This window comes from Alosa alosa, chromosome 6, assembly GCF_017589495.1.
Source record: "Alosa alosa isolate M-15738 ecotype Scorff River chromosome 6, AALO_Geno_1.1, whole genome shotgun sequence".
In the NCBI taxonomy this organism is placed as follows: Eukaryota; Metazoa; Chordata; class Actinopteri; order Clupeiformes; family Clupeidae; genus Alosa; species Alosa alosa.
The window spans coordinates 3483689-3495634 of record NC_063194.1 but is presented as its reverse complement, the minus strand read 5'-3'; the positions used below and the strand labels follow the sequence as shown (position 1 = coordinate 3495634).

At 41.3% G+C, this 11946-nt stretch overlaps 1 protein-coding gene across 1 annotated transcript; it reads left to right on the top strand.

Moving 5' to 3' along the window:
* Window positions 1-395: 395 nt before the first annotated feature.
* On the top strand, window positions 396-11775 carry icam5 (intercellular adhesion molecule 5). Its single transcript, XM_048244871.1, has 12 exons — window positions 396-642; window positions 2773-3105; window positions 3385-3714; window positions 3808-3936; window positions 8119-8430; window positions 8523-8707; window positions 8975-9212; window positions 9310-9564; window positions 9834-10181; window positions 10279-10533; window positions 10620-10937; window positions 11618-11775. Exons 1-12 carry the CDS (start codon window positions 594-596, stop codon window positions 11773-11775), a joined length of 2910 nt encoding a protein of 969 aa, XP_048100828.1. The 5' UTR covers window positions 396-593.
* Window positions 11776-11946: the final 171 nt, after the last annotated feature.

The window sequence follows — 11946 nt, the reverse complement described above, 5'->3', positions numbered from 1 at the left end:
TCTGTGACACAAGCATCATCTTGCATCAGGAAGATAGACACCCACAAAACCTATATCTTAAGACCAGGGCTGAACTTCAGTGAAAGCAATTTATACTTAATTTATTACAAACCACAATCCATGCACTTGTAAGAGGTGGAATGAAACATTTTACTTTAGTGTGTTTATCTACCTCTGCATATTTGTGTGGTTTTTGTTCTATTCTGTCGTTCTGCTATCTGATGAACTGCCTTGCAGACATATGAAAGTTCTATCATGTGATTCATTTACATACAGCCTTCCCTTCTCACATTGATACAGTATGTCATTCTTAAAGTAAAGACTTAATGGCAACTAAGCACACAGCAGGAAGCCCCAGCACAGTCATGCTCCACAGCTACTCTTCATAGCAGACTCAGGACTTCCTCTTTGGTTTCTTCATATTTCCGTAGCCGCCAAAGCCATGCTCTCACCGTCTGATCACTGAGAGATCGAAAAGGAGATTTGGATTCAGAATACAATTGGGTTTATGCTGAAACTACTACGGAGGTTCCAAGGGCTAAGAGTCTCTTATTAACCTACCCATAGGCCCTTAGGCATCTCTGAACTTCAGTATGTCTCTTCAGCACATGGACCTTTGGATCATCTTTCTGTTTGCCAGTGGTGAGTGTCCTGTTGCTTTTGTAGATGCCCCATGTTGGCAATATGAAATACTGTTCGGTTGTGTCTGCCATCGATAAATCACAATAAGGGTCTGAACTTTATATGGGTTTTTGTTGCCTTGGTGAACACTGGCCTGTTGGTGCAGGACTGCGGTTGCATACGTGTGGCTTCTTTTACATCATGAGTTGAAGATGTCCCAGCTAAGTTTTAATATGCGCCACTGCTTAATAAGGACAGAGGTAGAGTGTAATGTGTCACTGTGGTTTGAATCTGTATTGATCATTTGTAAAACTGTGATATTATCAGAAGTCTCATAGTTTGACTACTTTTATTTAAGGGTAGGACATAATGTTCTTCATTCAGCTGACAACATTGCCTTTGGATGGTGATGGGGGGGGGGGTGTAGGTGGCTGGGTGGTGTCAGGCACTGTCAGGGTGTGGACCAGTAGCTAGCGGTTAACACAGGATTTTGAAAGCAAACAGAGCTACCAATATAATTCTGTCATTGGGTGGACAGATGCACACATAAATATTCTGCAGTTTAAAGTAAACTGTGCCATCAGAGTTGTCTGTGCGTAGTCTGATCCTGTATCATCACTGCTAAACATGCCCTCCTAACAAATTAACCATAACCATAGCCATAACCATAATTATGCCACACACCAGCATCAGCCCTGTTCAATCATTTTTGATTAGTAATCTTATATGAATACTATATATATTATCCTATTTTGGGACATGCTAGTAAGACTGCAGGAACACAATAGAGGGCAAGGATATAATTACAGAATATCACAGAAGTATTATACACTACAGTATAACAAGGCCATAGTTCTTAGTTCTTTTTCTGTAGCCTAAGGGTTTAGCAGCTTAGCTCTGAGAAGCAGTGATGGTGATAAAGCAGTGATGATAATAAGGATAGCCAAGCCGCCCCCCTCCGAAAAAAAAAAAACACTCAACTCTTTCACCAGCCACTAAAATTATTAAAATGTGCTACTGTCCAACTATCCATGATTAAAATGTGCTACTGCCCAACTTGATCTAACTACACTGTGTAGCCTACATAATCTGATTTTAGGCTACAGATATGTAGGCTATATTTAACATTTATTTTCTATTTGGTCTGTTATGAAATCATGCCCATTTAACCACAGCTCAGTTTTAAGAAACTTAAATACATGCATGCTTAGCATTTTGTGAAAAGAAATCATTAAGGCTACATTGACAAAGTCTTAACCGTGAGCTGCCTGTATATTCTCTGATTCTAATATTTACAGATATCTAGGCGATGTAAGCACAGTTCAGTTTTAAGAAATGCAGCCGAAAGACCATGTTGAATTTTGCTATAATTTATTTCAAAACGAAAATCGTTTTGGAACAGCTAACTATACACGGGAATGCATTACACCTTTGTGTTCGGTAAGGTCTGCTGTTTATTCTGATATATGGTTTGTCATGTGTTGTGTGAAGAGTGTGTAGGCCTACGATATTCCACCGAGACGAATGGATGTGGAGATGGGCGCAGAGAATAATTATTAAATCGCTTGAAGTTATTTTTCTCGCGAACTGTTTATCACAGCAAACAGTGGCTAGCTAGCACCGTTTAAAAGCTGAGAAAAGGCTCTTTCATGTGACACATGTGTGATGAGTAGCCTACTTCTCGAGGAGTTCAACAGAGAAGAATGGGTGAATTTGGACACACTGCATGCTTGAAGTAAAGCTGCAGCGCTGCATGCTGCGCAGGAGACTGCGGCTCACTAGTAATTATAGGTAACTTCAAATCAGCGCGATTTACCCTTATAGGCCACTGCACATTACAAGATCTGTACGAGATGATCCTCAGCACTGAAGTGAGAAATGATTTAACTCTTTGTGTAGCGCATGTGAGCGCTTTTTCCCCCATTTCAACCTGAATATTGGTGCGGACATTTCAGTCGTAATTTGACATTGGTGTGGACACGTCCTTCGGTCCCCACGATAGCAAACTAAGCAAGTTAATGTGTAGTTTCTCAATCTCATTAGTGGTACTAGTATCATTCATGTTAGCGAATAGTAGTACTAATAGTTTGCCTTCATTCTGACTTTAGTCCTACTTGAAACCAGTGAAGTCTGACTTACTGTTTCTTTCAGCAGTGGCCAGTGACAGGTGCCCTCCTGCATCTCTGCAGCTGCATCCATCTGAACTGGTGGTGGAATATGGGGGATCACTCGAAGTTAACTGCACATCTCTTAATAACAGTGCAGTAAAATGGCAGATACGTCCAGATCTCAATGACTTGATGGAGCCCTATGACCTATGGAACACACGGTGGACAGTAGAAAACCTGCAAGAATGGGACATAGAAGCACAATGCATTCTAATTCTGAATAATAGTCTGACTGATGATCTGATTATGATTGATGATCTGACTGATAATCTGACTGATTTTCAGTGCTATGAAAACCTATCTTTAACAGTCTACAGTAAGTGCACAACATTAATACTACTTAAAACTAGTGTGTGTGCAGTTATTCTTAAATATCATTTAAACAATTTTTAAAAAATCATGTTAAATATCTACATATTTTCATATTATATATATTTCATATATTATCACTTGATCTGGAAAAACACTGATTACAACACTGAATTTCTTTGCTGATTGTTTACCAGATTAATATATGCTTAAAATTTTGCTTGATGGGATCCAGTGTATCCAGTAGCCTAATAAAGGTGAAAACTGAAATGATTTCCTCTTGCAGAGGCTCCTGAAAATGTATCCATCACTCTTGTGAACCACACCGAGGTAATGGGTGATGGCAGACAATATGAACTCCAGTGTGACGTCTTGGATGTTGCTCCAGTTCAGAACCTAACTGTACGATGGTACAGAGAAAATGTCACTGTGAATGAATCTCGATTCACGGATACTGAGAGGGGTCCACGTAATGTATCGGCTTCCCTCCTGATCTCTCCAACCCGAGAGGACGATGGAGTTCTGTACCGGTGTGAAGCAGAGCTAGATCTGGGACCACTGGGACCAAACCCACCTCTTACACGCTCATTTGATCAGCTACACATCACTGTGAAAAGTATGTTTTCTGCCCTCTTAGACTTTTCCCTTTTCACTATTGCACTGCTGACAAATACAGAGATTTTGAACATTCTACCTTATACTTTCTCAGAGGATTTGTCTCTGTGGACTGATGCAGAAAGGACTGCCGTGGCAACAATGCCAACGTCAGCGATCACAACCACCGCCACTGTAACCACAGGCACAACTGGGGTCCCAACATCAACTCCTCTACCAGACAGTAAGTCAGTCCATCTGAAAACAGGACAGCATGCCACACTTTCAACAACACGTTACATTTATTTTCTAGACACTCAAAGTGTGTGTCTGTGTGTGTGTGTGCATGCGTGTGTGCATGTGGGTGTGTTTATGTGTGTGTGTGTGAGTGTGTGCGTGAGTGCATTTATGTGTGTCTGTGCGTGCCTGTGTGTGTGCATGTGTGTGTTTATGTGTGTGTGTGTGTGAGTTCGTGTGTCAGTGCATTTATGTGTGTCTGTGCGTGCCTGTGTGTGTGCATGCAGTTTTGAACCTGACAGCCAAAGATACCTGCGATTACAATGCCTCGTTTTTGCCTTTTCATTTTTAACATGGTGGAGCTATACCTCAAATAGGTGGATATAGGATGGGTTGACATGGCCCCTTGAGACCAACATGCAAAAAGGTGGTCATCCTAGGCCCTACGTTTCTCGAGGTATTCACAGAAAACTGTGTCCGTTCAGGGGGCCCAGTGCATCGGGTGGGCGACGGAAAAACACAAAAACAATAGTTCTGTGTCATCCTTGTGTGGCTACAAGCCCACCTAGTTACATGCAGCCAGGTGGCCCAGAAATAGTTGACAGGAATGTACTGGGGGGAAAAAACTCACTAAACCTATATGATCACCACTTCGCTAGCACGGTGGTCGTAATAAAACAGAGTAAAGTCTTCACTAACAAGATGTACCGCATAGCGGTACAAAATATGATCGCCGCTCAGTCCTGTACATCCGTTCCGCGAAAATAAATCACACTAATCAATTTGTCTCCATCTTCTACCCCACCGCCCACTCTTGAAACTTTTGTGTATGCTTGTTTGGAATGTGTGTTTGCGGGCCGCACACAAAGTAGCCTACTGGCGCTGCAAAGGTGAATAGATTTGTAGCACTTGCCAAAAAAATTGTAGCATTGTTATAAAACCTTTAAAATATCTAAACAATCTCAAGTAAGGCAGTTCATCACAGTCCATCCATTGCAACTGGACTGATGAAAGGTACACCTGTAGGCTACATTGTATTTGGGAAAAGCAGAAGGTAGCAGCATAATGTATTTATTTATTTATTTATTTATTTATTATTAAACAAAACAATCCCTGTCAGTTGCAGTTTTCAACAGCTATCAAGAAGAGAGGTCATGTCATGGATTTTTGTGAATGTTTCTTCTTCTACATATGCATAACTTTAGTCATCTAGTTCATATGATATTCAGCTTTATTGTCAATGCACAAATTAAATACCAGTAGTCTAAAACAAAATGCAGTTTTACCCAGTGGTGCAAATAACTGACATGTCCAAAAGGGCCTTCATGAAACGCGTTGCTAGACTGTTCATACACATTTTAACGGGCCAAGTTGAAGAGCTACTGTCCGTTATTGTTTGTGCAAATAATATGCTGATTTATGTTCCCTTGCATTTTGCAACTGGTTAGTCTGGCTTTCGCCAAACCAAGCTCAATCTTTTAAGAAATCGAAAAGGAATCGCCGGCATTTCAGGCTGAGTTCACCCAGCCTAGTCCATGGTAGGCGCCCGATAGAAATATTGTTTAATTTTGCGATTGAGATATCCACGCACTGGCGCCCCCCCTGCGACGTGTTCGCCCCCGGTTTCAGAGCTAGGCCTATTATTCAAAATGCATAGAGGGAGTTATGACAAAACCGTGACTGTTAACAAACTATAAGCTATATAAGGTAGGCCCTATGCTAGGCCTATTACACAACATAAATTGTCACTATGCTGGCGACCCAAATCAAATCTCCTTTGGGAACCAATGGCTTACAGTATCAAGCGGACTTAAGCTGCCACCTCTTGTCGAAAAGTTAATAGTTTTGCATATCAGCAGCTGTGTGAATCACGGAAAGCGACACTTCTAAATGGAACCAAACCCACTGTACAGTAGCTCAAGGTCTGTGGCTAAAGCAGCCATAATGAAAGCGTTATCATTGTTTGGATACTTTACACACACGTGTTTTTTAATCGCATAGACTACTACTACCAAGCTGGAATCAAAGCACATCGACTCCCCTCTCACACCCTAAACACGCACTTCGAACAAACAAAAAACGTCTCAGTCTCACGGTATTGCCATAGGCAAAACTGTATTGGACCGGTGTAACGTTGGTACTAAATCATCCATCGCAAAGAATGATTTTTGTAGCACGTGCAACAAATATGTGTACCGCCCTGCCCTGGATGCATCGGCTGGCTGGGGCACCTACGCCGGCGACCCGGGTTCGATTCCCGCCCCGTGGTCCTTTCCGGATCCCACCCCGACTCTCTCTCCCACTCGCTTCCTGTCATTCTCTACTGTACTGTAAATTAAAGGCATAAAAGGCCAAAAAAATATATTAAAAAAAACAAACAATAATTCTACATTGCTGCGAGTTGACACAAATTATTCAATTTATGCAGTTTCAGTCCTAGTTACTTTACTTTGAGCCATGCTCTTCCTTACTTGAATCACCTTTGAAAATAGAGTATTGAAGTAGCCTATATGGGTGTTTGGGAATGAACATAGACTCAGATGCTTTTTGAGACTTTGAGCTAAATGTCCCAGCCCGGTGTTTAGGATGCATCATAGACAGGTTATCTTTCAGGTAGCCTATATATTTTCCATTAGAAAACAATCACGTAGCGAACGTGTTGTGGCTAACTCACTTAGCTCCTGTTAGTAGCCTAGATTATGGTCATAAGCAAATGAGATGACAGTCGAAAGAAGCAATTAGTGTTGTTATCAATTTTCTTGGTAGCCTATAACCGCATTTATGGTTTTCGACAAATACATCAATAATCAAATTGGCCTCCATCACTCAACCAATGCTAACAAATTATTTTACCTAGCCTACTCTAGGCTATTGATATAACTTAAGATTAACATAGCCTACCTGCAGTAAAAACCAAGCATGTCCGATAAACATTCTCAGATTTATTTCGGCTTCAAGAAGAAATGGGAATTACATGTCATGCAGAAATCATCCTACTTCAGAGTTCTCTGCGGTAAACCACAGTCTTGTCCTTGTAGGAAGCATAGTGTCTTTCCAACCCACTTTCCAAAAAAAATTATGTCTCACTGCAACGATGCGCCATCTGGTGGACAAACGACTACGTGACGCCAATACTGGAAATGCAGCCAAATTATTATGATGAATATTTGGTTTTCCTTTAATCCTACTGAATTTGAAATTATGTATCGCCCGTTGTAATTGCCGATACTGATGGTATATGCGTGCCTGTGTGTGTGTGTGCGTGTGTATATGTGTGCACCAACATCTACAGACCAATGAGTGTACAGTCACTAAATGTACACATAACTTAATTTTTTTAGACCCCCCCCCCATGGATGAAATTCAACGAAACTTGGCATACCCCCAGAGAATGTCAGGTTAATCATACACATAAAATTTGGTGCAGTTCTGAACATCTTAACTGAAGAGAGGGGCGATTAAAGCAGAATGATATTGCATTTTAATTTTTTACCGAGGGGGTGCAAATCACAAATTAGTGATTATGGGCTAGGTTGATGTGGGCCCTTGAGACCAACATACCATAAAAATGTCTTCATCCTTGGTGCCACGGCTCAGGTAGTTATTTAGGAAAAACTGCATTTTTTGGGTTTCGGGGGGCCCAGCGCGGGGGGGAGTGGCCCCCAGGGACCAAACAAAATTCATGTGCCCCGGTGGTTCGGTGTCCCGGGTATCGTTGACCAAAAATTCAGGAAGTAGATGACAGAATAAAAAAAAAAAAAAATTGACAATCCCTATATGACCGCTTCGTTAGCTTCGCTAGCGGCGGGCGGTCATAATTATACTAATCAGATTCCGTCACCATAAAACATTTTTGTTTTAGATTCAGCAAACCAAGAAAACATATTGGATTCTTATTTACCTGACACAGATCCTGTAGTGATGACAACTAGCTAGATGACAACAAACATAAATGTATTTTCACTCTTTGGATTGGATGCACTATTGGATTTTCTACCTTTTAATTTCTGCCATCCTTCAACTGATGTTGGTAAAAACTAATGAATCAAAAACAACTACCACTATTTTCACCAATAACCAATATCTACCAATAATATACTGCCTAAATGTAACAAAACATCAGAAGCATACCATGCCATACATACATACACAGAGTCCTTATTGTGTTTTTCTCTCTTTCTTTCTGCAGTCCTGTCAAACATCGATATTGTGGCGGTTTCTCCTGGGGCGATGGCTGTGGGCAAAAATTACACCCTGTCATGCCACATCGAAATCCCCCAAACTGTTGGCAATGTCACCGTGAAGATGTATATAGGACAGGTTCTGCTGAACACAGAAATAATAGAGAACTGGGGGGATAGAAATATAACCAGTGATTTCCTGTACACAGCCCTTATAAAACATAATGGGGAAAAATACCAGTGTGTTGTAGAATTCCAGCAACCAGGAAAGGAGTCTTTTCTTGAACACAAATCAAACACCCTCAACATTGATGTGTACAGTAAGTTGCTATTGCGCTCAGTTAATTTGCGAAACTCATCTGAGACCTGTGAGATGTGATGAAGCTGTAATTGTCCCACTGTGTTCCTATAGGTGGCTGTCCAGTTGCAATCAATCCCTCTACTCTGGTGGTGAGGTATGGAGGTCCTGCTTCATCCACCTGTCGTTCAAGTTCACCCATCGGCGGCATGGGCTGGGAGTCCCCTGTGGGGGCTGTGGGTATGGAGGAGGGAGTCACTGAGCTCAACTGGACGGTGAAGGAGCTGAGAGAGTGGACAGTGACTCCACAATGCTTCATTAACAGGGAGGGGGGACAGTGCTCAAAAGAACTTTCTGTTGTAGCTTTCAGTGAGTTCCATTGTCACCAACTGTTTAGTTCAAAGATGAAGTACTTGCTTAGCAACTTAACAAAAATATAATTTTTCAATGTGCCTTTCACAGCAACTCCGGACAGTTTGACCATTACCACAAAACGTCATAGTACAATGGCTGTGGGCAAGGACAACACCCTCACTTGCCACATTGGAAATATCGCTCCTGTTCAGAGCCTCACTGTAAAATGGTTTAAACAAGTACCTGTTGATGGAAGCACTGTTCCACTGCCGGATGATGAACGACACCAGAGCAGCATCAGTATTGGTCCTCAAAATCTTACCAGCGACTACATGATTACTCCTCATATATCAGATAATGGAACACAATATTGGTGTGAGGCAGAGCTGGACTTAGGGCCAGGAGGACCCCCTAAACTGACTTCAGCCCCACTCACCATCATCGTGTACAGTAAGTTGGCCTGACATTCATTTAAGCTCAGATGAATCATCCTGCAGGGCTTCAGTGATACGTGTGATGTGTCATGCATTCTACTGTATCATCACAGGTGGCTGTCCGATTGACATCAGTCCTTCCACTCTGGTGGTGAGGTATGGAGATTCAGCTTCAGCTGACTGCCGTGCATTAATACCTCACAACGGAATTGGCTGGAATTCTACTCTTGGACCTGTAAGCAAAGTGAGGGATATCCAACATGTCACCTGGAACGTGGAGAGCCTGACAGAGTGGTCAGTGAAGCCCAAGTGTGTCATTGACACTGATGATGAGCAGTGTGGTCAAGACCTCAATGTTTCTGTTTATTGTAAGTCCAATATTGTCAATCAGTAACATAAAAAATGTAAATGTTTACAAAGACCTGATATAATTACAGTGCATGAAAATGCACTGTACTGTTCTTCCTAGGCAACTTCTTATTAGAGTGCATGAAAATCCTAGCATCACCGTAGTAACCATCTCTGTATTATCTATTTTAACTATACATGATATTTTACATCACAACTTTTGCATTTTCATGCACTGGTAATTCCTTGGAATTGCATTTCTAGTTAATCCATATTGTCTTTTTTACAGCTATTCCAGATGTTATCACTCTAACAGCGAATATTGCTGGAGCAATGGCTGAAGGCAAGACCTACAGCCTTTTTTGCCACATTGAAAACATTGCTCCTGTTCAGAACCTCACTGTAAAGTGGTTCAAACGACACACTGTTTATGGAAGCACTGTTGAAAGGATGTTGATGGATGACCCAAAACACCAGAGCATCAGCAGTATTAGTTCACAAAATATTACCAGTGACCTCCTGATTGCTCCTCATATATCAGATAATGGAGCACAATATTGGTGTGAGGCAGAGCTGGACTTAGGGCCAGGAGGACCCCCTAAACTGACTTCAGCCCCACTCACCATCATCGTGTACAGTAAGTTGGCCTGACATTCATTTAAGCTCAGATGAATCATCCTGCAGGGCTTCAGTGATACGTGTGATGTGTCATGCATTCTACTGTATCATCACAGGTGGCTGTCCGATTGACATCAGTCCTTCCCCTCTGGTGGTGAGGTATGGAGATTCAGCTTCAGCTGACTGCCGTGCATTAATACCTCACAACGGAATTGGCTGGAATTCTACTCTTGGACCTGTAAGCAAAGTGAGGGATATCCAACATGTCACCTGGAACGTGGAGAGCCTGACAGAGTGGTCAGTGAAGCCCAAGTGTGTCATTGACACTGATGATGGGCAGTGTTCAAAACTGCTCAATGTCATTGTTTACCGTGAGTCTTACTTTTATGGTGCTCAAACAATCAGTCCAGGAAATACTTCAAAAGAATGTTCTCACATTCTCACATATTTTCCACAGAGATGCCCAGCAGTATAACCCTGACAACAAATCATACTGGCAAAATGACTGCTGGCAAAGATTACATCTTTACTTGCCACATTCAAAACGTTGCTCCTGCTCAGAACCTAATCGTGATGTGGTTCAAAGGACAGACTCTGCTGAACGAACCGCACAAATATCAGGGCACCGGTGAGGGTCCCCAAAACTTGACCTTTGACCTTCGTATTCAACCCACTGCATCTGATGATGGAGCACAGTACAGGTGTAAGGCACAGCTGGATCTTGGCCCTGCCTTGCTTGAAGTCGAATCAAACCATCGTGTCATTAACATACCTGGTGAGTAAAAAATGTTCATGCTTTATGTTTATGTAGAACAGAGGGTTCTTTGTAAGCACGATAAGAATGTGTTTGTTTTTTTATCTGAAAATGTCCCAAAAATGCTACAGGATTTTTTTTTTTATTAAGTTACATTTATTGTCATCATATAATTGACATTATAATTTCATGCCTCAAAATTGAATGATTAATAAGTTATGAAATTTCTGTAAATTTCTTCAGTTCATTTCATCTCAAGTAGTTAATGTAGTAAATCAAATTATCATCTAAATCTAGACTGACATCTTTCAGACTGTTATAGCCTACTGTTAATCTCTATACACATTATTAAATTATCTTAGTGAACAGCAAAACGTTCTTATCCCATTTCATTATTTTGGGTGTGTGCAAAAGCTACTAAAAAGGAGGCCATTGATTTGACAACAGAGGGCGCTGTTCAGCAAGTTTTGAAATGTATGCATACTCAGTTACATGCACAGTTACACAGGGTGTTGGAGGCCTACAGGTAATATGTATCCACTGAGGACTGAAGCCTATTTATCCTCAAACAAATGTTTTCCTCACAGTCTGGGACAAACTGACTTAACCACCTAAACTGATTTCCCACTTTATGCTGTTTAGAATGTTTCATGGGCAGATAATGTCCTTTAACATAACATATTTATTTTTCTCTCTTGCAGCTGACTGGACAACCACTATTATAATAATCTTTCTCATCTTTGTTCTGATTATATTGGTCCTGATACTTGCATTTCGATACTTAAAAAGTAAACAGGGGAATTACAGCGTTGTGCAGACCCATATCCCTCTGACTGAAACTCCCAATGGAAATGCATGAACACCAGTCAGTGCAGCTACACTGAGACAGCCTGACTGAACCTAGATGAACCTGTTTGAGCAAATTTGAATGTAGGCCTAATGTATATAATGTACAGTACAGCTATAACTTACATACAAAACATATAGAAAAAATTATGTATACTGTATGTATGGAATGTATGTATGGAAA